Source organism: Saimiri boliviensis, chromosome 2 (assembly GCF_048565385.1).
Source record: "Saimiri boliviensis isolate mSaiBol1 chromosome 2, mSaiBol1.pri, whole genome shotgun sequence".
Taxonomy (NCBI): Eukaryota; Metazoa; Chordata; class Mammalia; order Primates; family Cebidae; genus Saimiri; species Saimiri boliviensis.
Genome location: NC_133450.1, coordinates 15,548,187 through 15,575,268, shown reverse-complemented (window position 1 = coordinate 15,575,268; position 27,082 = coordinate 15,548,187). Strand labels below are relative to the sequence as shown.

At 37.4% G+C, this 27,082-nt stretch overlaps 1 protein-coding gene across 4 annotated transcripts in view; it reads left to right on the top strand.

Moving 5' to 3' along the window:
* Window positions 1-27,082, top strand: part of SPATA7 (spermatogenesis associated 7) — an 84,559-nt gene that overhangs the window by 34,821 nt on the left and 22,656 nt on the right. For all 4 annotated transcript variants that reach the window (XM_003940913.3, XM_003940912.3, XM_074392861.1 and 1 more), the window contains 6 exons: window positions 13,515-13,987; window positions 17,619-17,685; window positions 20,241-20,356; window positions 22,124-22,177; window positions 24,027-24,104; window positions 26,936-26,990. In XM_003940913.3, the coding sequence (XP_003940962.2) occupies window positions 13,515-13,987; window positions 17,619-17,685; window positions 20,241-20,356; window positions 22,124-22,177; window positions 24,027-24,104; window positions 26,936-26,990 (843 nt within the window). The remainder of the gene's footprint in view (window positions 1-13,514; window positions 13,988-17,618; window positions 17,686-20,240; window positions 20,357-22,123; window positions 22,178-24,026; window positions 24,105-26,935; window positions 26,991-27,082) is intronic.

The window sequence follows — 27,082 nt, the reverse complement described above, 5'->3', positions numbered from 1 at the left end:
TCTCCTGAATATGTATTACTTCCCCTTGTTATTCCTAAGTTAGTTTATTTGTGCCTTAATTCTTCATCATTTTCAGAGATTGAGTCAGTTTTTTTAAAGGGCACACTTATATTTGTGTTAATCTTCTCTATTTACTTTGTTTTCTGTTTTGTCAATATCTGCTTTTATCTTTATTTTCCTCTTTGATTTTCTCTGGGTTTGTTTTGCTGTATATCTCTAATTTTATTTAATTTATTCTCAGTCTTCTTTGCTAGTGTAAGCATTTTTAAGGCTATAAATTTTGCCAACAAGTGCAGCTTTAGCTGCTTCCCACAAGTTTTGATACACGGTATTTTTATGATGTTTCAATTCAAAGTATTTTACAAGTTTCTTTTTGTTTGTTTTTTTGTTTTGTTTTTTGAGATAGAATCTTGCTCTGTTGCCCAGGCTGGTGTGCAGTGGTGCAATTTTAGCTCACTGCAGCCTCCATCTCCTGAGTTGAAGCAATTCTCGTGCCTCAGCCTCCAGAGTAGTGGGGACTACAGGTACCTGCCATCACGCCCAGCTAATTTTTGTATTTTTAGTAGAGTTGGGTTTCACCATGTTGGCCAGGCTAGTCTCAGACTCCTGACCTCAAGTGATCCCACCCACCTTGGCCTCCCAAAGTGCTGGGATTACAGATATGAGCCACCGTGCCCAGCCTGCAATTTTCCTTATAATTTTTTTCTTTAAGCCAGAAGTCAATTAAAACTGTTTCTTAATCTCTTTATCTATTTTTTTCCTTAGCATCTGTTTGTTACAGATTTCTAGCCTAATTGTGTTGTGATTAGGAAACAGCTATATTATATCCATTGCTTGAAATTTATTGAGCACTTGTTTTATGTCCCAGTAGATGGACAATTTTTTTAAATGTCATAATGTGTTTGAAAATAAAATGTATTCTCTGGTTTTTGTGTGTAGTAGTTAATATACAGTACAGTCATTAAACTTTGTATTTTCCAAATGTTCAAATCTTTTATATCTTATTGATTATTTTTGTTTGATTAATCTATCAGTTATTGAAATAAATCTTCCACATAATTATATATTTAGCTATTTCTCTTTTTGGTACTATTAATTTTTGATTTATATATTTCGAACACATGTTATTACATAAAACAGATTTAGAGATATTAGACATACATAATACAGATTTAGAACAGCCTGTAAGAGGTAGTTTCTTGGTGAATTGAACCTATTACCACTGTGCTTTCAATTTCTTTACCTTAATGCTTTTTCTGTTTATATTTTCTGATAGTGACATAATTAAATCAGCTTTATTTTGACTAGTATTTACTTGGTATATTATTTTCCATTTTTAGTCTAAATTTTTTTTCTTTTTTTTTTTTTATTGCATTTTAGGTTTTGGGGTACATGTGATGAACATGCAAGATTGTTGCATAGGTACACACTTGGCAGTGTGGTTTGCTGCCTTCCTTCCCCTCACCTGTATCTGTCATTTCTCCCCATGCTATCTCTTCCCACCTCCCCACCCCCCCACCCCTCCCCCATTTCCCCCCAACGGACCCCAGTGTGTAGTGCTCCCCTCCCTGTGTCCATGTGTTCTCATTGTTCAACACCCACCTATGAGTGAGAATATACGGTGTTTGATTTTCTGCTCTTGTGTCAGTTTGCTGAGAATGATGGTTTCCAGGTTCATCCATGTCCCTACAAAGGACGTGAACTCATCGTTTTTGATGGCTGCGTAATATTCCATGGTGTATATGTACCACATTTTCCCTATCCAGTCTATCATCGTTGGGCATTTGGGTTGGTTCCAGGTCTTTGCTATTGTAAACAGTGCTGCAATGAACATTCGTGTGCACGTGTCCTTGTAGTAGAATGATTTATAATCCTTTGGATATATACCCAGTAATGGGATTGCTGGGTCAAATGGGATTTCTATTTTTAGGTCCTTGAGGAATCGCCACACTGTCTTCCACAATGGTTGAATTAATTTACATTCCCACCAACAGTGTAAAAGTGTTCCTATTTCTCCACATCCTCTCCAGCATCTGTTGTTTCCCGATTTTTTAATGATCGCCATTCTAATTGGTGTGAGATGGTATCTCAATGTGGTTTTGATTTGCATTTCTCTGATGACCAGTGATGATGAGCATTTTTTCATATGTTTGTTGGCCTCCTGTATGTCTTCTTTTGTAAAGTATCTGTTCATATCCTTTGCCCATTTTTGAATAGGCTTGTTTGTTTTTTTCTTGTAGATCTGCTTTAGTTCTTTGTAAATTCTGGATATCAGCCGCTTGTCAGATGGGTAGGCTGCAAAAATTTTTTCCCATTCTGTTGGTTGCCGATTCACTCTACTGACTGTTTCTTTTGCCGTGCAGAAGCTGTGGAGTTTGATTAGGTCCCATTTGTCTATTTTGGCTTTTGTTGCCATTGCTTTTGGCATTTTGGTCATGAAATCCTTGCCTACACCTATGTCCTGAATGGTTTTGCCTAGATTTTCTTCTAAGGTTTTTATGGTATTAGGTCTGATGTTTAAGTCTTTAATCCATCTGGAGTTAATTTTGGTGTAAGGTGTCAGGAAGGGGTCCTGTTTCTGCTTTCTGCACATGGCTAGCCAGTTTTCCCAACACCATTTATTAAACAGGGAGTCCTTTCCCCATTGCTTGTTTTTGTCAGGTTTGTCGAAGATCAGATGGTTGTGGGTATGTTGTATTTCCTGTGAGGCCTCTGTTCTGTTCCATTGGTCTATATCTCTGTTTTGGTACCAGTACCATGCTGTTTTGATTACTGTAGCCTTGTAGTATAGTTTGAAGTCCGGTAGTGTGATGCCTCCTGCTTTGTTCTTTTTGCTTAGAATTGACTTGGCTATGCGGGCTCTCTTTTGGTTCCATATGAAGTTTAAGGTGTTTTTTTCCAGTTCTGTGAAGAAGGTCATTGGTAGCTTGATGGGAATAGCGTTGAATCTGTAAATTACTTTGGGCACTATGGCCATTTTCACGATGTTGATTCTTCCTAACCATGAACATGGAATGTTTCTCCATCTGTTTGTATCCTCTCTTATTTCGTTGAGCAATGGCTTGTAGTTCTCCTTGAAGAGGTCCTTTACGTTCCTTGTTAGTTGTATTCCTAGGTACTTTATTCTCTTTGTAGCAATTGTGAATGGCAGTTCGTTCTTGATTTGGCTCTCTTGAAGTCTATTACTGGTGTATAGGAATGCTTGTGATTTTTGCACGTTGATTTTGTATCCTGAGACTTTGCTGAAGTTGTTTATCAGTTTCAGGAGATTTTGGGCTGAGATGATGGGGTCTTCCAGATATACAATCATGTCATCTGCAAATAGAGACAATTTGATTTCCTCCTTTCCAATTTGGATACCCTTTATTTCTTTTTCTTGCCTGATTGCTCTGGCTAGAACTTCCAGTACTATATTGAATAGGAGTGGTGAGAGAGGGCACCCTTGTCTAGTGCCAGATTTCAAAGGGAATGCTTCTAGTTTTTGCCCATTCAGTATGATATTGGCTGTTGGTTTGTCGTAGATAGCTTTTATTGTTTTGAGATACGTTCCGTCAATACCTAGTTTATTGAGGGTTTTTAGCATAAAAGGTTGTTGAATTTTGTCAAAAGCCTTCTCTGCATCAATTGAGATAATCATGTGGTTTTTGTCTTTGGTTCTGTTTATGTGGTGAATTACGTTTATGGACTTGCATATGTTGAACCAGCCTTGCATCCCCAGGATGAATCCTACTTGATCATAGTGGATGAGCTTTTTGATATGCTGTTGCAATCGGTTTGCCAGTATTTTATTGAAGATTTTTGCATCTATGTTCATCATGGATATTGGCCTGAAATTTTCTTTTCTTGTTGAGTCTCTGCCGGGTTTTGGTATCAGGATGATGTTTGTCTCATAAAATGATTTGGGAAGAATTCCCTCTTTTTGTATTGTCTGGAATAGTTTCAGAAGGAATGGTATCAGCTCCTCTTTGTATGTCTGGTAGAATTCAGCTGTGAACCCATCTGGACCTGGGCTTTTTTTGGGTGGTAGGCTCTTTATTGCTGCCTCAACTTCAGACCATGTTATTGGTCTATTCAGGGTTTCGGCTTCTTCCAGGTTTAGGCTTGGGAGGATGCAGGTGTCCAGGAATTTATCCATTTCTTCCAGGTTTACTAGTTTATGTGCATAGAGTTGTTTGTAATAATCTCTGATGATGGTTTGGATTTCTGTGGAATCTGTGGTGATATCCCCTTTATCGTTTTTTATTGCATCAATTTGGTTATTCTCTCTTTTCTTTTTTATTAATCTGGCTAGTGGTCTGTCTATTTTGTTGATCTTTTCAAAAAACCAGCTCCTGGATTTATTGATTTTTTGAAGAGTTTTTTCTGTCTCTATTTCCTTCAGTTCTGCTCTGATCTTAGTTATTTCCTGTCTTCTGCTAGGTTTTGAGTTTTTTTGATCTTGCTCCTCTAGCTCTTTCAATTTTGATGATAGGGTGTCAATTTTAGATCTCTCCTTTCTTCTCATGTGGGCACTCATTGCTATATATTTTCCTCTAGAGACTGCTTTAAATGTGTCCCAGAGATTCTGGTATGTTGTGTCTTCGTTCTCATTGGTTTCGAAGAACATCTTTATTTCTGCCTTCATTTCATTGTTTATCCAGTCAACATTCAAGAGCAAGTTGTTCAGTTTCCATGAAGCTGTGCGGTTCTGTGTTAGTTTCTGCATTCTGAGTTCTAACTCGATTGCACTGTGGTCTGAGAGACTGTTTGTTATGATTTCTGTTCTTTTGCATTTGCTGAGGAGTGATTTATTGCCAATTATGTGGTCAATTTTAGAGTAGGTGTGATGTGGTGCTGAGAAGAATGTATATTCTGTGGATTTGGGGTGGAGAGTTCTGTAAATGTCTATTAGGTTTGCTTGTTCCAGGTCTGTATTCAGGTCCTGGATATCCTTGTTGATTTTCTGTCTGGATGATCTGTCTAATATTGACAATGGGGTGTTAAAGTCTCCCACTATTATTGTGTGGGAGTCTAAGTCTCTTTGTAAGTCATTAAGAATGGGTGCTCCTGTATTGGGTGCATATATATTTAGGATCGTTAGCTCTTCTTGTTGCAGTGATCCTTTTACCATTATGTAATGTCCTTCTTTGTCTCTTTTGATCTTTGTTGCTTTAAAATCTATTTTATCAGAGATGAGAATTGCAACTCCTGCCTTTTTTTGCTCTCCATTTGCTTGGTAGATCTTCCTCCATCCCTTTATTTTGAGCCTTTGCGTATCCTTGCATGTAAGATGGGTTTCCTGGATACAGCACACTGATGGGTTTTGGCTTTTTATCCAATTTGCCAGTCTGTGTCTTTTGATTGGGGCATTTAGTCCATTGACATTTAGGGATAGTATTGTTATGTGTGAATTTGATACTGTCATTTTGATGCTACCTGGCTGATTTGTTGGTTAGTTGATGCAGATTCTTGATTGTGTTGATGCTCTTTTACCATTTGGTGTGTTTTTGGAGTGGCTGGTACTGGTTGTTCCTTTATATGTGTAGAGCCTCTTTCAGGAGTTCTTGTAGAGCAGGTTTGGTGGTGATAAAATCTCTGAGTGCCTGCTTGTTCACAAAGGATTTTATTTTTCCTTCACTTATGAAGCTTAGTTTGGCTGGATAGGAGATTCTGGGTTGAAAGTTCTTTTCTTTAAGGATGTTGAATATTGGCCCCCAATCTCTTCTGGCTTGTAGGGTTTCTGCTGAGAGATCTGCTGTGAGTCTAATGGGCTTCCCTTTGTGGGTAACCCGACCTTTCTCTCTGGCTGCCCTTAGCATTTTCTCTTTCATTTCAACCCTGGTGAATCTGACGATTATGTGCCTTGGGGTTGCTCTTCTTGAGGTATATCTTTGTGGTGTTCTCTGTATTTCCTGGATTTGAATATTGGTCTGCCTTGCTAGGTTGGGGAAGTTTTCCTGGATAATATCCTGAAGAGTATTTTCCAGCTTGGATTCATTCTCTTCATCACATTCAGGTACACCTATCAGACGTAGATTAGGTCTTTTCACATAGTCCCACATTTCTTGAAGGTTTTGTTCATTTCTTTTTGTGCTTTTTTCTCTGTTCTTGCCTTCTCTTTTTATTTCATTTAGTTGATCTTCGACCTCTGATATCCTTTCTTCTGCTTGGTCAATTCGGCTGTTGAAGCTTGTGCATGCTTCACGAGGTTCTCGTGTTGCGTTTTTCAGCTCCATCAATTCACTTACACTCCTGTCTATGCTGTCCATTCTCATCAGCAGTTCGTCCAATCTTTTTTCAAGGTTCCTTTTTTCTTTGCGTTGGGATAGAACATGTTCTTTTAGCTCACTGTAGTTTCTTACTACCCACCTTCTGAAGTCTGATTCTGTCATTTCATCACCCTCCTTCTCCATCCGGTCTGGTTCCCTTGCTGGTGAGGAGTTGTGATCCCTTTTAGGAGGAGAGGTGTTCTGGTTTCGGGAGTTTTCATCCTTTTTGCGCTGGTTTCTTCCCATTTTTGTGGGTTTATCCACCTGTTGTCTGTCTCTGTCCCAGGGAGTTGGAGCTTTATGAGTTTCCGTTGCACTACTGCCTTTTTTGATTTTTCTTTCAGGTCTGACCCGCCCAGCTAGCAGCAGGCCTAGCCACTGCCTGCCCGCAGGGGCTTTGCTGAGCTGCTGTGGGCTCCGCCCAGCTGCCCTGAGCTCTTCCCTGTAGTCCTTTTTATATGGGCGTAGTTAGAACTGTCTCGGCAAGGTGGCCCCGCCTCTGTTATGGTGGACTCTCTCTGTTGTGGCAGGTTGCCTCGGCAATGGCGGGTTGCCTCGGCAACGGCAGCCTGCCTCCCCAGCGGTGGAGAGTCTCAGTAATGGCGGAAGCCCCTCCCCCACGGAGCCGGACCGTCCTGGTTCAGCTGTGCTTGGTTTGAAGGGCTCAACCCAGAGGGTTTCCAATTACTGTTTTTGTTTTGGTTGTTCTTGGGGGTGGAGGGGTGGGACCAACCGAGCCTGATCACCTGGCTCCCTGACTCAGAGTCTTTTCTTTTAAGTTGAACGACCCCGCGTTCTGGTCCCTTGTTGAAAAGGCGCCGGGATCTCCCGTGCTGCGACTCACGGAGTCGGCTCGAACCGCGGCGCCGGCTCCTGGCGGGTTTTTTGCCTAGGAATCTCCTGGCCTGACTCGCTATTTCAGATGAATGGGCTATTCTGCCGTCTCAGGGCTCTGCTCGCCAGCTAAGAGGGCTCCCAGACCAGTGGCTTTTGTACGGAGAACCGCAGCAACAGGGAGTGGTCACAGCAGCCGCGCCGGCGGAATCAGCCCCGCGGGGGCCAAAACAGCCGCACCGGCTGGGACTGTGACGCTGGCGACCCCTCTGCCTGGGTATCTCCTGGTCTGTGGGCAATAAGAGTTCGTCTGGAAATGCGGCGTCCACTCACCCTCTGCACTTTCACTGGGAGCTGAAGTCCTGAGCTGTTCTTAGGCGGCCATCTTCCCAGCATTCCCTCTTTTTTTTTTTTTAATGTCACTTCCCAATCTTAATGTTTTAGATTAGTGTTTGGAGGGTCAGATTATTCAATCTGATAATCATTATCTTTCAATGGGGCATTTAATATGTTTTTATTTCTGCCTTCTTATTTCATACTTTCTATTTGACTCAATGCGGTAGACAAAATTTGAAGACAACAACCCCACGGTGACCCACACTCTTAAATAATCCCCTCCTCTTCAGTGCAGGTAGGACTTGTAACTTGCTTCTACCCAGTAGAATATAGCAAACATAATAGGATGTTACTTTTGTGGTTCTGTTACGTGGCAAAAGTGAAAGGATCTTTTCCTTCTGCAGATTAAGTGACAAAATCTTTTGTTCCATAAAAGAGAACGAGAAAATAAGTCTAGGAAAGATTTTCCTCAGTGACTGCTATTTCTCTCCCCAAGCCACACCAAGAGAAGGTGGGAAAGGGATTCTCTCTGCAGGAATCCCTTTCCCACTTGGGGAAAGCCTGCAAGAGGTACAGACTCCCCAGACCTCAGAGGCAGCACACACTCATCACTAGTCCACACTCAGTCTTTAGGAAATTTTAGCATATCTTATCAGTTTACAAGGCATTCCATGGCATCTTTCCCAAGTAAGCAAGTGCTCAGATACTTACCTCTCTCCAGATTTCAGATTAGTTGTTTGCTCTGTGACCTCAGTTCTCTCATTAGTTCAAGAAAAATCATTAATGTGCAGATAGTTCAGCTTTTTTCTTCTTGCAATAATGAGGACTGTGTTCTTTCTATCTCTATCTCTCAGTTGAAATGTAAGTTTGTTTTATTCTTATGTGTGCTGTTTTCATTTCTTGAAGTTTTTTATTTTGAAAACCTTAGCATCTACAAAAATATAGTGTATTAAACCCACATGTTCCCATCACCTAGGTTGTAATGATGATCTGCTCAGAGCCAGTGTTACTTTACCTATATGTCCACTCACTTTCCTAGGTTATTTTGATGCAAACCGCAGATACTGTATAATTTTATTAATAAATGTTTGAGTATATATCTAAAAGATAGACTTTTAAAACCACAACAATACTATTATGTCTTAAAAATTATTAGCAGTTCTTTAATAACAAATATCTAATGTTTAGATTTACCCATTGTCTTCTTTTTGAGTTTATTTGAATTAATATTAGAAGGCCAGCAGTCTCCTTCAGCTCAGCGCCAGGGTTCAGGATGGGGAAGTTTCCCTGCAAGTCATCTAGGTGAAGAGTAGCCATTGAGAGGATGCTAGATTCTCAAGCATGATCTCATAGAGCTTTGTTTTCTGCCCCCAGCACCCATGATGTGGTTTAAAACAAAACTATGGACTGTTGAGCAAAAGCCAGATTCACTGCTCTGCTTACCAAATACCAATGCTATAACGAGTCTGGATTTTTTCTCTTCAGAAATGCTGGGAGCCATAGACCAGTTTTTAGTTGAAGTTATATCATCATACTGACACTTTACACTGACAGCAGTGGAGGACAGACTAATTATGAGGCAGTTGCAGTAATCTGGGAACCAGTAACTAAGACATGATTCTAAGACAGCACAGAGAGCATAAGGAATACATTTAAGAGATATTTAGAAAGTAGAGGCCAGGTGCGGTGGCCAACACCTGTAATCCCAGCAGTTTGGAAGGCTGAGGTGGGCAGATCACGAGGTCTGGAGATTGAGACCATCCTGGCCAACATGGTGAAATCTTGTCCTTACTAAAAATACAAAAATTAGCTGGCCGTGGTGGTGCGCACGTGTAGTCCCAGCTACTTGGGAGGCTGAGGCAGGAGAATCACTTGAACCCTGGAGGCAGAGGTTGCAGTGATCCAAGATCATGCCACTGCACTCCATCCTGGCAATGGAACAAAACTTTTGTCTCAAAAAAAAAAAAGAAGAAAGAAAAGAAAGTAGAATCTCCAGGACTTGGTGACTGAGTGGATGATGCAAAGAGCAAGAGGCAGGAGTTAAAAAGATTCCTAAGTTTCTGGCTTGGGCAACTGGGAGGATAGCAATATATCATTCACAGAAACATAATAATATGAAGTGCAGGTTTTCTTTGGGGCTGGAGGTAATAAAAGATAGGAGTTTATTGTTTGGCTATGTTTGATTTGAGGTGCTTTTGGAACATCTAGTATATTTATAGACATTTCTATATAAGCATCTGTGTCAGCAAAGAGGTCTGGGCTGAAAATAGATTTGGGAGTCGTCAGGGGAAGCCATGAATATGATTGAGAGCCCCAGGGCTATTATGTAGATAAAAGGACCAGGAATAGATCTGCTTCCTTTAGAATAAATCTGTTATTTGCTCTGTATTATACTTTGCTGTCTGGGAATAGGTTCCTCAATGTTTGACTCACAGGTATCTTTTCATTTTTAGTGATTGTACTTTTTAACTGAAAATTTTAAATGTGTTTCTGTTATTCAGCATGGGTATAAATTACTAATTATATTTTGAGATAAGAATAGGGCTTCTTGAAAATACAAATCATATATGTTAATACATCTTTTTAATGTGTTTTATATATTATATTTATAATAAAATAAAAATATAAATAGATATTATTTACATGTTATACATTTTTAATATATTTCTGTAAGTGTTAGATGTTTTCATTTTTCCAATAGCAACTATAACCCTATAACTTTTTGCCTCCGTAAAGTTAATTTATTATTTTATCTATATTTTTATTGACTCCATTTAGAATTCATAGTAACTTGCACTTTGCCTTCATTTTTGATAAGCCCTGATAAATATTTTAGATACACTCAGATTGTCTTAAAAGCCTTATTTTTGGCAGTATGTTTTGATAATTGAATGGGTGTTATAGTTAACAAATACTTGTTATGGTTATAATTTGTATTCACTGAAAAGGTTGCTGTAGTTAAAATGCTGGCTTTAACCTCTGAGTGTATTAGCCCTTTATGATATATCAAAAACCTTTTATGACGTTTGCCCGTATCTCATCTACTTTTCTTCTCTCATACTCTGACTCACCTGCTGTCATCCTCAGAACCCTCCTAAGTCCTTCCAGATTTCACCCTGTAACTCCAAGTCATTCACTACTTGGTCAGTGCTCCCTTATTTGCTTCACCGGCGTAGCACTTACTGTGTGCTTTTAAAATTAAGTGACTATGTGGGTGTGATCTGTGTTTCTGAATAAATCTAGAAAAGAGGTCGGGAGCAGTGGCTCACACCTGTGATCTCAACACTTTGGGAGACTGAGGCAGACAGATCACTTGAGCCCAGGAGTCTCAGACCAGCCTTGGTAACTTGGAAAAACCCCATCTCTACAAAAAAAATACCCCCTACCCCCATCCCCATACCTCCCCACCCCCCTACCCCCCGCCAAAAAAAAAAAAAAGCCAGGCATGATGGTGTGCCTCTGTAGTCCCAGCTACTCAGGAGCCTGAGGCGGGCAGATTGATTGAGCCCAGGAGATTGAGGATGCACTGAGCCATGATCAGGCCACTGCATTCCAGCCTGGGCAACAAAGTGAGATTTAAAAAAAAAATCTAGGAAACATTTTAAAAACAGTATAAAATAGTGAAAGTCAAGAGCTGTGTTTCTTTTATAAAATATAACTTGAAACTTTTTTGCAAACAACTGTTAGTCAGATTTTAGAATAATTCATACCCATCCAGTTCTGCAATTGAATTGACTCTTCAACTGTTTAAAAATCTGACAAATAGAAAATTATTGTACATTATGTCTTCTGACATCCTAAAAAAAGATTGGTTTAGTACTGAGTTCTGTTTTGTAAAATTCTTGACATGAAAGTATGATAAGTATATCAACTATGGTGTGTTTATTACTTTACATAAATCCTGAAATCACAGAAAAAGTGTACCACAAACCTCACAGGACTAAGAATGATGTAAAAAAGGTAATTGTTCAGGGGGTACCATCAGACTTTTTGCTCTACTGGCATGTAATTGATGAACCCTTTCCTGATTTCAGAACGTTACAGTGATTTGCTATTTATGTTTCAGGGTTCTACCAGTGTGTTACATATATTCTGCTCAAATGTCTTTATCCAAGCTTTCTGATATTCGTAGCTAAAGGAAACAATTATATAATCTTAAGATGCAGATTGGTACAGTGGATTTTATACTGTGGTCTACTGGTTTTCAAGGAAAAAAAAATTGAATAGAAGGTAGAGATTATAAGATACAAAAATGAGAAAAGTTTCATGCTTTCAGTAAGTTCAGAAGAAATTTTTCCATCCCATTTCAGAGAGACAGATTAACATATACTTCTCTACCCCTTTTAAAAGACTTTGGTGTTTCATTTTGTTTATCAAATAACCATTACTGATAAAAATTCTTTATAGGCAATCATAATGCCTTGTGCATTTCTTTTTCCTTCCTCTGATCTCAGTTTGTGCTGTTCTAAGTGTAAGTAATTCTTGTGCTTATTAATTAATTGCCCTATAGGATATTATTAGACTAAGAAATTTCTTTGGGAACTAAACTGTTCTGGTACATAAGCTGTAGTGCGAGTACATTTAGAAATATTTGTAAAAACTAATGTCTTAAAGTCATTTACCAAATAGTACCCTAGGGACTCAAAATTTAATGCTGGGATACTCACTTGCTTTGAGTAATTTTTGTCTTGTATTTGGAATAAAGGAGTTGGAAAGGAAAGGTGACTTGACATATTTTAGGGAGTAGTAGCACAATATCAAGTTATCTACAATTTCTTTGCTTTGATAAATCAGCACTTTAGGTTAGCTGACTTATTTGTTCCCAGAAAAAGAGTTAAAATCAGTTTAAGATTTTTTATACTGTAAAAAATCTAAAATCATATAATTTTTTAATAAGTTTTAAAATAGATAATATGATGAAGTGGTAAAGAACATGGGCTCTGCCTTGGTTCAAATCTGTGAGACTATGCACCTCAGAGCAGCGTTTTTATCTACAAAATAGTGTAATAACTAACTGTACTACCACCCAGAAGTTGATATTAGGATTAAATGAGCTACACATGAAATTTAACTAGTATAGTATCTTGTACATAATAAACATTCCATACATCTTAGTAGCAGTGATAAAAGTTCTTCTTCTATTCAATATCAAGAGCAGTACCTTGCACACAGGAAGCACTTGGCTTTTTCCTTACTCAGCTTGTCCATCTTCCCCTTGTTCTTCCTCCTAACAAGGTTATAAGACAGATATAAGTGACTAAATCCTAGCAATTTTCACCTCAATTTCTGTAACTTCCATGTAATTTGGCCTCTACCTAATGAAAGTGCCTCAGAGTTTTGCAGAGGATATACAGATGTGTCCATAAGGGCTGAAGTCATAGGCAAAGCTTCTTAGACATTTTATGAAAGTTTATAAAATAAAATATTATCTGTGCTTTTAGACTTCGCAGATACCTGCAAAAATGGTTTTCCTGAAGTTAAACCAAAAGGAAATGGAGCAAGTCAAAATCCTCCTTTTTCAAAGTTTTACCCCTACCCCAATGAAAAGTTGAGAAATGTATATGAAATTTTTATGGAATAAATATTTATTAATTATATTTAAATTATCAGTTACCTAAATCAGGGCTCCATACATTATGAGAAGTTGCTTTTCGTTTCTTTAAAGCCTGGACATCACAGAGGGATGGCTTACACTGCAGCCTCCAATAATGACAAGATAGGACAGTGAGGATGATGCCACTAACAGTGGTTGAGAAGGGCATTGGCGCTCACAATTTGTGTGGAAACTTTCAGATAAAACTGAGATCTCCCAGTAGATCTTAATATGCAAGTTTAAGATCTCAAATATCCTTTTTTTTTTTTTTTTAGTTTCAGAAAGGAAATTGATTGCTCTACTAGACTTATATTTAGAATTATATTTTAATATGTTAATTCAAATACTTGACTAGAACTTCAAATAAAATACTAACACATTCAGTAACGTATCAGTTAATTTTGTAAACCCTTGAGGCTATCATTTTTTAATGTGTAATCTTGAGGTCCCCAATTACATGAATTTGTAATGCAGTTGATGACTGTCATATCAAATGTTCTTAGCCCTCAGGTGAACCGCAAATTGAGGATGATGTGTTAAAAGAAGAAACGAATGGATTTTCATCCTTTGCAAGGTCACTAGTGCCCTCTTCAGAGAGACTACACCTAAGTCTACATAAATCTGATAAAGTCATCACCAATGGTCCTGAGAAGAACTCCAGTTCCCCCCTGTCCAGCCTGGATTATACAGCCTCCGGGCCCCGAAAACCGGGCTCTGGAACCCTGTATGGCAGAAGGCCCAGGAGCACATTCCCAAATTCCCACCGGTTTCAGTTAGTCATTTCAAAGGCACCCAGTGGGGATCTTTTGGATAAACATTCTGAACTCTTTTCTAACAAACAATTGCCATTCACTCCCCGCACTTTAAAAACAGAAGCAAAATCTTTCCTGTCACAGTATCGCTATTATACACCTGCCAAAAGAAAAAAGGATTTTACAGATCAACGGATAGAAGCTGAAACCCAGACTGAATTAAGGTATGATATATCAACAACCAGTAGTAAATCCTTCACGAAATTAAATGAAAATTAATGAATTAATATTCCTGTTTTCTGCTGCCAGCCTTAAGATCTGATAGTGCCCTTTGACTGGAATGAGATGAATGTAACTTTTCCTTTTCCATGTATCACCAGAACTATCAAAGTAATTACTGAAAAATAGCTATTAAACCAGTGAAGCTCCTTATAAGTATGAATTACATATTTTATTTCAAGCATGGTTCAAGAATTATGTATGTTTTTAAATATACTTCTGGAGAATTCTTTTTTTTTAATTGTACTTTAGGTTCTGGGGTACATGTGCAGATCATACAGGATTGTTGCATAGGTGCACACATGGCAATGTGGTTTGCTGCTTCCATCCCCCTGTCACCTACATCTGGCATTTCTCCCCATGTTATCCCTCCCTGACTTCCCTACCACCCCTCCGCCGCTGTCCCTCCCCTGCCCCCCACAACAGACCCCAGTGTGTGATGCTTCCCTCCCTGTGTCCATGCGTTCTCATTGTTCAGCACCCGCCTATGAGTGAGAACATGCAGTGTTTGATTTTCTGTTCTTGTGTCAGTTTGCTGAGAATGATGGTTTCCAGGTTCATCCATGTCCCTACAAAGGACACAAACTCATTGTTGTTTATGGCTGCATGATATTCCATGGTGTATATGTGTCACATTTTCCCTATCCAGTCTATCATCGATGGGCATTTGGGTTGTTTCCAGGTCTTTGCTATTGTAAACAGTGCTGCGGTGAACATTCATGTGCACGTGTCCTTATAATAGAACAATTTATAATCCTTTGGATATATACCCAGTAATGGGATTGCTGGGTCAAATGGAATTTCTATTTCCAGGTCTTTGAGGAAGTGCTACACTGTCTTCCACAGTGGTTGAACTAGTTTACACTCCCACCAACAGTGTAAAAGTGTTCCTATTTCTCCAGATCCTCTCCAGCATCTGTTGTCTCCAGATTTTTTAATGATCGCCATTCTAACTGGCATGAGGTGGTATCTCAATGTGGTTTTGATTTGCATTTCTCTAATAATCAGTGATGATAAGCATTTTTTCATATGTTTGTGGACCTCATATATGTCTTCTTTTTAAAAGTGTCTTTTCATATCCTCCCACTTTTGGATGGGTTTGTTTGTTTTTTTCTTGTAAATCTGTTTTAGTTCTTTGTAGATTCTGGATATTAGCCCTTTGTCAGATGGGTAGATTGCAAAAATTTTTTCTCATGCTGTTGGTTGTCAGTTCACTCTAATGATTGCTTCTTTTGCTGTACAGAAGCTCTGGAGTTTAATTAGGTTCCATTTGTCTATTTTGGCTTTTGTTGCCAATGCTTTTGGTGTTTTAGTCATGGAGTCCTTGCCTTTGCCTATGTCCTGAATGGTATTGCCTAGATTTTCTTCTATGGTTTTTATGGTGTTAGGTCTTATGTTTAAGTCTTTAATCCATCTGGAGTTAATTTTAGTGTAAAGTGTCAGGAAGGGGGCCAGTTTCTGCTTTCTACACACTGCTAGCCAGTTTTCCCAATGCCATTTATTTATTTATTTATTTATTTATTTTTTATTGCATTTTAGGTTTTGGGGTACATGTGAAGAACATGCAAGATTGTTGCATAGGTACACACATGGCAGTGTGATTTGCTGCCTTCCTCCCCATCACCTATATCTGGCATTTCTCCCCACGTTATCTCTCCCCAACTCCCCACCCCCCAGCTGTCTCTCCTATGTTTCCCCCTAACAGACCCCAGTGTGTAGTGCTCCCCTCCCTGTGTGCATGCGTTCTCATTGTTCAACACCCGCCTATGAGTGAGAACATGCGGTGTTTGATTTTCTGCTTTTGTGTCAGTTTGCTGAGAATGATGGTTTCCAGGTTCATCCATGTCCCTACAAAGGACACAAACTCATTGTTGTTTATGGCTGCATGATATTCCATGGTGTATATGTGCCACATTTTCTCTGTCCAGTCTATCATCGATGGGCATTTGGGTTGTTTCCAGGTCTTTGCTATTGTAAACTGTGCTGCAATGGACATTCATGTGCACGTGTCCTTATAGTAGAACGATTTCTAATCCTTTGGATATATACCCAGTAATGGGATTGCTGGGTCAAATGGAATTTCTATTTCTAGGTCCTTGAGGAATCGCCACACTGTCTTCCACAATGGTTGAACTAATTGACACTCCCACCAACAGTGTAAAAGTGTTCCTATTTCTCCAGATCCTCTCCAGCATCTGTTGTCTCCAGATTTTTTAATGATTGCCATTCTGACTGTCCCAACACCATTTATTAAACAAGGAATCCTTTCCCTATTGCTTGTTTTTATCAGGTTTGTTAAAGAGCAGATGGTTGTAGATGTGTGGCATTACCTCCAAGGCCTCTGTTCTGTTCCATTGGTCTATATCTCTGTTTTGGTACCAGTACCATGCTGTTTTGATTACTGTAGCTTTGTAGTATAGTTTGCAATCAGGTAGCATGATGCCTCCAGCTTTGTTCTTTTTGCTTAGGATTGTCTTGGCTATGCGGGCTCTCTTTTGGTTTCATATGAAGTTTAAGGTGGTTTCTTCCAGTTCTGTGAAGAAGGTCATTGGTGCTTGATGGGGATAGCATTGAATCTATAAATTGCTTTGGGAAATATGGCCATTTTCACAATATTGATTCTTCCTAACCATGAGCATGGAATGTTTCTCCATTTGTTTGTGTCCTCTCTGATTTCCTTGAGCAGTGGTTTGTAGTTCTCCTTGAAGAGGTCCTTTGCATCCTTTGCTAGTTTTATTCCTAGGTATTTTATTCTCTTTGTAGCAATTATGAATGGGAGTTTGCTCATGATTTGGCTCTCTGTTAGTCTGTTATTGGTGTATAGAAATGCTTGTGATTTCTGCACATTGATTTTGTATCCTGAGACTTTGCTGAAGTTGCTTATCAGTTTAAGGAGATTTTGGGCTGAGATGATGGGGTCTTCTAAATATACAGTCATGAGAATTCTTAAAATATGTCATCAGACAGCATTTGTGTAAATATGCATATTGATTCATGTTAACAAAGTGGCAAAACAAGGGGCTACAGCGGGGAAGAAATCAACCCTTTTTCCATCTACCCCTCTGCTCCATTCCCTGCAGATATTCAAGCCAGTCTTCACAGCAACACCTGCCAAGAATAATTTTAAGTTGGGATAATTTCTGAAAATTAAGTATAATTTGCCTCAATAATGTTTTTAAATACAGTAGTGCCCGGCACAAGATGTATGTTGAATAAAAGTTTGCCAGATGACTAAAGAAAAAAACGAATCTTGTCAAGTTTTGAGTAACAGCAGATTTGTGACTGTGATTGTTTTTCTATTACATAAACAGTTTATCTGATACTATGTTTTAGTCGTTTTAGAAAGTAAAAACAATTTAAGACTAGTATTTTTTTTTATATAGGTAAGAGGTACAGTAATATCAGATGAGTCTGCAGATATTTAATCAAATGAAATCAAATAATTCAAAATTATGTATTTTATAAGAATAGATGGATCTCATTTTTTTATGTTTGAGTTTTTCTAGCCAGTAAACCTTGTTACCACAGTGTTTATATTTTGAAGGATTAACAATTTTTTATTTTAAATTATTACAGCTTTAAATCTGAGTTGGGGGCAGCTGAGACCAAAAATGTAACAGATTTAGAAATGAACATAAAGCAGGTAATAAGTATGAAGTATTTTTGTATTGCTGCATTTGAATTACAGATGTTTTACTATAAATAAATATGTACAGCTATTTAGACTATGAATAATCATTTCTTGGTGACACTTATCATACATGATACAGCCATTATACAGAAGGTCTGCCTACTTAGAAATGGTTATAACTCTCTGAATAGCCAGGTGGATCCTGCCAAATCTGGGAAGTCATTTGTTACTAGCATCTTTCCTGGATGGTCGGTTGGCTGGTGGGACAGATGGAAGGATCAGTAAAATACCTTAAGTATTATTTCCAAAGATGCAGACCTGGATTACTAGTGGAGCCAGCAGAGTAGTGCAGAAGTTGAGTTTTTATATCTTTTTTTGCAACAAATTGCCACAGATTATATGATTGGAAATGATACATGTTATAAGAATAGGTAAATATTATTCTCTTATGCTTGCCTTTACTTTTTCTAGACCATAAAGCTCTTTATTATAGGGTTTTTATTTTGAATTCTGAGCATCATTTCTTTTAAAATATTGCAACTTTGGGTCTAATTTTGAGACAAATGGAATTGTTTTATTTTTGCAGTATCAGTCTTACACTAGTGTCCTAACTTAAATTTATTGTTTATAAAAATAGTTTGTCAGCCGGGCGCGGTGGCTCAAGCCTGTAATCCCAGCACTTTGGGAGGCCGAGGCGGGTGGATCACGAGGTCGAGAGATCGAGACCATCCTGGTCAACATGGCGAAACCCTGTCTCTACTAAAAAAATACAAAAAACTAGCTGGGCGTGGTGGCGCGTGCCTGTAATCCCAGCTACTTAGGAGGCTGAGGCAGGAGAATTGCCTGAACCCAGGAGGCGGAGGTTGCGGTGAGCCGAGATCGCGCCATTGCACTCCAGCCTGGGTAACAAGAGCGAAACTCCGTCTCAGAAAAAAAAAAAATAGTTTGTCTATTAAAATTTCAAACACAGATCCAGAGATAGAAGAATATAACATAATCATACTCAACTTCCCCCTTGCCTTCTAAAACTGGATAGAAGGTGGTAGTTTTCCATCTCAGCCATTAATAGCTGTTTGACATAGGGCCCTGCCACTTAAGGCCCAAGGATAAATTGCTTATCCTCTGAGAGCTGAATTTCCTCATCTAGAAAAACTGTACTTAACTTTCAGGATTATTAGGGAGCAGTAAATGATGGAGGTAAAGTGCCTAGCCTGGTAAGGGCTTAATCCATGATAGCTATTATTAGCTTAAAATTTTTGAAAAGAGTCAGCTCTGCAGATAACTAAATAAATACAAATATAATCTTGCAAGAAAATGGATGTCCCCATATTCCATAGTCAGTGCCATCAGTACCTGACTTGAAGAAGCCAGTAGAGTAATAACTGCAATAGATCCACATTTTAACAGTACCTTTAAAACCATTCATAAATTGTTATTGTAAAGATTAAATCTAATGATGCGAGTAAATGCTTGGCACAGTTCATGGTGCATAAGAAGGAGTCCATAAAAGTAAGTCTTGGACAGGCGCAGTACCATGGCTGGGCACGGTGGCTCACACCTTTAATCCCAGCACTTTGGGAGGCCGAGGTGGGCGGGTCATGAGGTCAGGAGATCGAGACCATCCTGGTGGCCAACATGGTGAAACCCTGTCTCTACTAAAATACAAAAAAAAAAAAAAAAAAAAAAAAAAAAATTAGCTGGGCGTGGTGGCACATGCCAGTAGTCCCAGCTACTCGGGAGGCTGAGGCAGGGGAATCTCTTGAACCCGGGAGGTGGAGGCTGCAGTGAGCCAAGATCACACCACTGCACTCCAGCCTGGCGACAAAGCAAGACTCCATCTCAAAAAAACAAAAACAAGCCGGGTACAGTGGCTCACGCCTATAATCCCAGCACTTTGGGAAGGCGAGGCGGGTGGATCACAAGGTCGGGAGATCAAGACCATCCTGGCCAACATGGCGAAACCTCATCTCTACTAAAAATACAAAAAATAGCTGGGCTTGGTGGTGCTTGCCTGTAATCTCAGCTACTCAGGAAGCTGAGACAGGGGAATCACTTGAACCAGGAAGTCGAAGGTTGCAGTGAGCCGAGAATGCACCACTGCACTCCAGCCTGGTGACAGAGAGACTCCGCACTAAAAAAAAAAAAAAAAAAAAAAAAAAGGAAGCTGCCATTATTTTTGTTTGCTTGTTAATATTATTGTCCATGCTCCTAGTGCTATCACTGCTTCTGCATATTTGTCATGTTGGCATTTAAAACAGATGAGCTGTTTGAATTTCTGATTAATGGGATTTTTTTTCCTTCAAATTTATTTAGAGGTTGAAGATTTGCTTCCATTTCCCTTTATATGTTTGTGGCAATTTCTTAATGTCATTTAAGTGTCATTAAAATACAAGAAATAAGTCATTTTATCTTTAAGAAAAAAGTCCTGAACTGATAGAAAAATCATTCTAAAATATTCTTTGTAGTATAATTTTTATCTACTGGATATCTCTGCTTACTTAAAATTTGCTGTATTTCTGCTTTCATAATGTGTTTTTAAGCAAAAATATTTTTTATTGCACCCCCAGGCATCTAATTGTATGACATATGATACCAAAGAAAAAATAACCGCTTTACCTTTACAAGGGCATGACTTAACATGGGATGGGATTAAGGATGATGCTCTTCGGCATTCTTCACCAAGGTAAACAGGTCACAAGAGAAATAATTTCAACTATCTTTAGTTGCCTTCTTGTATAACAGACATACAGTATTTGTAGCATAAGTACTATGATCACATGCTCTGATCTATTTTGGTGTTATGTAATTCAATAACAGTTTTAGTTTTGCCAGGGAAATTTACAAAGTTAAGTGCTCAGTAAAAGTTTAAATGAGTTAATTTTGCTAATTCCTCAGTAAAGGAAAAAGGCATACCAACTGGTATTATTTGTCATCACTGTTCATTAAAAAAAAATGATTTTCCCCAAGACAAGTCTTCTGGCAGTGATACTAATCAGTTTACATGGCACAAATAGTACTGAAAAGCTTTGCCATTTGAGGAGTCATAATTTGTGATTTCGAATAGTCATCATATGCTGGTGCTTGACCTATCTGTGCTACGTGAAGACACTATGTGTTTATTTATTTGAGACAGAGTTTGTCTCTGTTGTCCAGTCTGGAGTGTAGTGATGCAGTCTTGGCTCACTGCAATGGAGACACTCTTTAAAAACTGCTCATTGTGTTGAGTAATTAAGGAATATTATACATTAATTAGCAGGTAGTAGAAAACCTAAAAGATGCCTGGACAGTTTCAGCTGTCAGATATATTTCCAGTGTCAAGAGAATGGATAGGAAATAAGGGGCAGGGTTAGAAAAAAGGAAGGAGTAGAGATTAAAAAGAGGGCAAGAATAAGGTGTTACGTAGCAGACCACTAGTAAAGGACACACAGTCCCCTCAAGCTCCAGCTTCTCCCTCATGCCTTTGCTACAGATCTTACCTGCTAAGGCCATAGAGAGTTCATTGCTAACTTCCCTATCTTTGACATTTCTGGTGCTTCAGTACATACACTATTTATTAATATAAGCTATTCTTGAGCCAGTCTTCATTGAATAAAAAGAGTGGCTTAAGGAAAGAAATGTTTGTCTTTTCTCATACTTTCTAGAAGAAGTAAAGCAAAATGTTATAATTGAATATACCTGAATAAAAAGTTTTGAATTAACTATTGGTAACATTACTGAATAATAACAAAATTTATCATGATAACTAACTTGAAACATTTTTTCTTAGTAATGTATCCAGAAGCATTATTTATACATTAACCTTAGTCAAATTGTCTTTGTTTATATTAGCCTTGGTCAAATTGTCTTTTTTTCTAGTTATAAATTCACAATTCTTTTTAAAACAATACTATGGCAAAATGCCATAGTATGGTTTTGAATTTATATGCCATAGTTATAATTGTGAATTTATAACTAGAAAAGTAGTTTAAAAGCCTGACTTTGCTACTTACTAACATTAACCTTGGAAAGTTAATTAGCCTTTCTGACCCTTAATGAACTCATCAGTAAATGGGAAAAATAATGCATAGCCAACATACCTGACTGGGTTGTTTAGAAGATTAAATTAGATATGGATATGAGCATGCATTAAAAATTGCTAAAACATGTTATTACAGGTTGGACATCCCAAATTTGAAAATCTGTAATTCAAAATACTTCAAAATCTGACATGGTACCCAAAGGAAATGCTCATTGGAGCATTTTGGATTTCAGAGTTTTGGATTTGAGATGCTCAACTAGTAAGTATATAATGGAAATATTCCAAAATCCAAAATCTGAAATACTTCTGGTTCCAAGCATCTCAAATAAGGGGTATTCAATCTGTACTAATATACAGTATTATTGAGATTATTGAGTACTTATTGTATGCCAACCATTGTTTTGCTCACCTACTTTAACTTCCTCTTTCTAGGGCAATAAGTCAGTGTTCCCTGAAGCTCCCGTCAACTAGTAAAATCTACTCTGAGTAAGACCTTTTTTTACCTCTTCATTTTGCATAGTGGAAATCAAGAGTTAAGAATCATAGAAACCGTTATTAAATAAGTCAGGATTGAACAATAATCTCTCTTTTTAAAAAAAACTGGCAAGTAAGAAATGTACATATTCGTGGAGTACCTAGTGGTGTTTTGATACATATACTATACAGTGATTAGAACAGTTTAATTAGCATATCCATCATCTCAAACATTTTGTGTTGGAAACATTGAGTTTCCTTCTTCTAGTTACCTGAAACTATTGTTAACTGTAGTAGTCTTCTTATAGTGGTATAGAACACTAGAACTTGCTCCTCCTATCTAGCAGTAATTTTGTATCTTTTAACAAATCTCACCTTGTCCCTTGATCCCTTCTACCCTTCCCAGCCTCCAGTACCCTCTGTTTTACTTTCTACTTCTATGAAATCAACTGTTTTTAGCTTCCACATGAGTGAGAACATGTGGTGTTTAACTTTCCATTGCTGGCTTATTTCACTTAACACAGTGTCCTCCAGTTCCATCCATGTTGCCACAAATGACATGATTTTGTTTTTATGGCTGAATAGTATTTCATGGTGTATATATACATTTTCTTTATCCATTCATCTGTGAACACTAATCTTTCTTTCAACAAGCTTTGGGATAGCAAACCTATAATACATGCTAAACTCAAATAATTTTCTCAAATTTATGTGAGAAATAATAACTTTCTGGAATAATTATCAACCACTTCATTTTTTTATCTCCAGTTGAAATTTGTCCCTAATGCCTGATACTTTTAAATAATTAGTATCCATAATTCTTATTTATTTTATAGGTAAAAATAATAAAGAAGAGTTTTAAAGAAATGCAGACTTTTACTAACTCAAGATACTCTTTCCAGAGGGTTCTAACCTCAGCAGTTTTTTGCAGACATTTTACTTGTAGATTTTAATGTTGTTTTAATTACTTTTTTAGGGAAAATACTTTATAAAATTTTATCTATTTTCAAATGTACTTTTTTAAGCAAGCAAGACACTAAATCAGTTTGAAACTAACTTTTTATTAAACATTTAAATCTATTATTTGATTTGCTTATTAACTCTTCCCTTATATTTGCTTGTTCATTAATTTAGTTACTTGCTACTTAACATTTTGTATAAATTCACCAATTTTAGCTAATTAAATGTACAATACTATCCTAATTTTATTATAATAGCTACTAAAATATAGTTATAATAGAGAATTGTGTACAAGTAGTTAAAAATTACCACAATATTTATGTTCATAAATTTTTCTGTGAGAATTTTTCTTCTCTGAACATTTTGAGAGAAAAAATAAATGTTTCTGTTTGTAAATTTCTCAACCTTAAAACAAGATGCTGGCCTAGAACTAGGAGAGGACTTCTTAGTTGAAGCTCCCGCTTCTCTGGACAACGTTCCTTTTCCTCCTTGCAAGTGCTTTGCAGAGGGGCTTGCACCTCTGCTGCTGGACCTGGTCAGGAGCCATTAGGAAATTTAAAACCCTCCTTGGAAGTGCTTGCTCCCAGCAGATTGCATTTGATTGCCCCTTGCCTTTCATTGCTCTCTTTTTGTTTTGTTTAATGCTGGTTATTTTTACTGCTATGGATATTGCAGATATCTTTGAAATTTTACTCTATTAGGTCATCATCTTTAGTAAATATTTATCCTTGTATAATTTGAGAAGGTAGACATGTTTGTTTTATAATATTCCCCTTAGTAATATAAGATAGAAGTACATTGGTGATGGTAGAGATAGATATTTCTAATTAGGTATTAATGTTTCTTACAGTTTTCAGAATAAGCAATAATTTTTATGCTATATATTGCCTTTCCTTTGCAGTGAAGAAGAACTACTGTATCTGAGTTTCATTGAAGATGTAACAGATGAAATTTTGAAACTTGGTTTATTTTCAAACAGGTTAGTTTTTTTAACTGTGTTATGGAATTAAGGTCTATATTAAATATTCTTCATATTTCTTCATATGATGTTAAAAGTTTAAAGTTATTTTCCCATATTAGGAAATGAAAAAATACTTTGCTTTCTTAGAAACATATTATTATAATTGATAGCAAGTTGTAAAGAATGTTTAATTCATACATTAGGGGAAGTTTACCACTTGGGAGAATTATAGAATAGAGATTTTACTCATTTTAATATTATATTCCTTGGTTATAAGTAACTAGTAAAAGAAGATCTTTACCACTTATTTGCAAAGCTCCATAATCCCATTTTACTATCTGAAACTGTCATGAAAATCAAAATCAAGCATTTTTGGTACAACTGTTACTAGTATTAGATCTAGTAAAATGAGAAATTAAGAGTTAGATTTGCACACTGTCAATGAAATGGAAAGTTTGCAAAACCAGATTAGCTATTGCATAGCTTAGGGAAATTGTGTGTCCTGAATTTGGGAGGTGGAGGTTCCAGTGAGCCAAGATCTGGCCATTACACTCCAGCCTGGGCAACAGAGTGAGACTCTGTCATTTAAAAAAAAAAAAAAAAGAAAGAAAAGAAAAGAAAAGAAAAAGAAAAAATATATACCCAAATAGTATATATTGTTTAATTCCAATTTGGTAAAGAAATACAAATGAATAGAAAAAATGCTTAGTAGTGAACATTCTAAAATGTTAATGATAGCTGTTAAAAGTAGAATACAGATTTCTTGGGTTTTAAAAAAAAATTGTGAAGTAATTCAGAACTACCAAGCCTAAGGTTGGCTCCTAACTTCGCTGATGCTAACAAATGATAACAAAAGAAATTAGTTGTTTTTTAAGAAACTGTTGATACGTTTCTGTGATAGAGAGGTGAGCATGGTGTTTTAGAATGAATAAATTCTATGGAACCAAACACATCTGGGTTAAATTCTCCTAATGGCTTTTGACCTCAGGGGAGAGGAAATTATCATCTTAGAGATGTGGCTTTCTCATCTTTAAAATGGTTTTTAAAATATCTTTTTCTCCCTACATTTGTCAGAATTAGAGGTAAAATGATTATTATGGCTAGCACAGTAGCACTTAATGGAACTTAATTAGTGATAACTTTTAAGTTATGTGGATTTACCATCAGTGGGAGTTTTTTAATTTTTTAAAAATTTTGTCCATTTTTATCAGATTATTAGATTTGGTCCTATAAAGCTAATAGTAAATAGTTGTTTGAGCTCCTTATATATTCTGGTTATTAATTCCTTGTCAGAGGGGTAGTTTGCAAATATTTTCTCCCATTCTGTGGGTTGTCTCTTCACTTTGTTAGTTATTTCTTTTGCTGTGCAGAAGCTTGTTAACTTGGTGTGATCCCATTTGTCCATGTTTGCTTTGGTTGCCTGTTCTTGTGGGATATTGCTCAAGAAATCTTTGCCAAACCAGTGTCCTAGAGATTTTCCCACAGTGTTTTCTTGCAGTAGTTTCATAGTTTGAGGACTTAAACATTTAAGTCTTTAATCCATTTTGATTTGATTTTTGTATGTGGTAAGAGATAGGGGTCTAGTTTCATTCTTTTGCATATGGGTATTCAGTTTTCCCAGTATCATTTAGTGAAGAGAATGCCTTTTCCCCAGTGTATGTTCTTGGCAACTTTGTCAAAACTGAGTTCACTGTAGGTTTGTGGATTTGTTTCTGGGTTCTCTATTCGGTTCCATTGGTCTGGTTTTATGCCTGACCATGCTGTTTTGGTTACTATAGCTCTGTAGTATAATTTGAAGTCAGGTAATATGATTCCTCCAATTTTGTTCTTTTTACTTAGGATAGCTTTGGCTGTTCTAGGTCTTTTATGATTTCATATATATTTTAAGATATTTGTTTCTATATCTGTGAAAAATGTCACTGGTCTTTTGGTAGGGTTTGCATTGACTCTGTAGATAGCTTTGGGTAGTATGGACAGTTTAATGATACTGATTCTTCCAATCCATGAACATGGAATATTTTCCCCTTTTTTTGGTGTCATTTTCCATTTTGTTCATTGGTGTTTTATACTTTTCATTATAGGAATTTTTTTTTTTTTTTTTTTTTTTGAGACGGAGTTCCGCTCTTGTTACCCAGGCTGGAGTGCAATGGCACGATCTCGGCTCACCGCAACCTCCGCCTCCTGGGTTCAGGCAATTCTCCTGCCTCAGCCTCCTGAGTAGCTGGGATTACAGGCACACGCCACCATGCCCAGCTAATGTTTTGTATTTTTAGTAGAGACGGGGTTTCACCGTGTTGACCAGGATGGTCTCGATCTCTCGACCTCGTGATCCACCCGCCTCAGCCTCCCAAAGTGCTGGGATTACAGGCTTGAGCCACCGCGCCCGGCTTAGGAATTTTTTAAAGTATAATTTAGGAAGCATTATAAAATATCTCTGTAAGAGGCTTTGCTTTAGGGTTTGGCTTTGGGGGTAGGGGTGTGTGTGTGTGTGTGTGTTTGTGTGTGTGTGTTTGTGTGTGTGTGTGTAAAGATGGGGAGGGGAGAAGCGGCTTTTGGTGTTTGCATATGTCTGTGAGAGAAAAACAGCTTTTTGGAGGTGGGGTGAGAGAAAGCAGATTTTTATTCAAATAAATAAAAGTAGCATACAGTTTTTCAGAAACATTTAACGTGAAGCAAATGCATAGTGGAAGAACTGAGAACAGGAAAGGATTAGTCTTCAGCTTTACAGAGAAAAAGAATAATCTAAAAAATATTTTTCAACCTTTAGTAGTTTCAGTAATACATGGCTATTTTATATTTAGATGATTTTCTGATTTTGAGACATTAACATTTTTGTTTATCATTTGTAGGTTTTTAGAACGACTGTTCGAGCGACATATAAAACAAAATAAACATTTGGAGGAGGTTCGTCTTTCCTTATAACTTCTTTAGGAAAAATCTAATATAGAAATAATTTCAGTTTTTTCATACCCTCAAACAATACCTTAAAAGCAAGT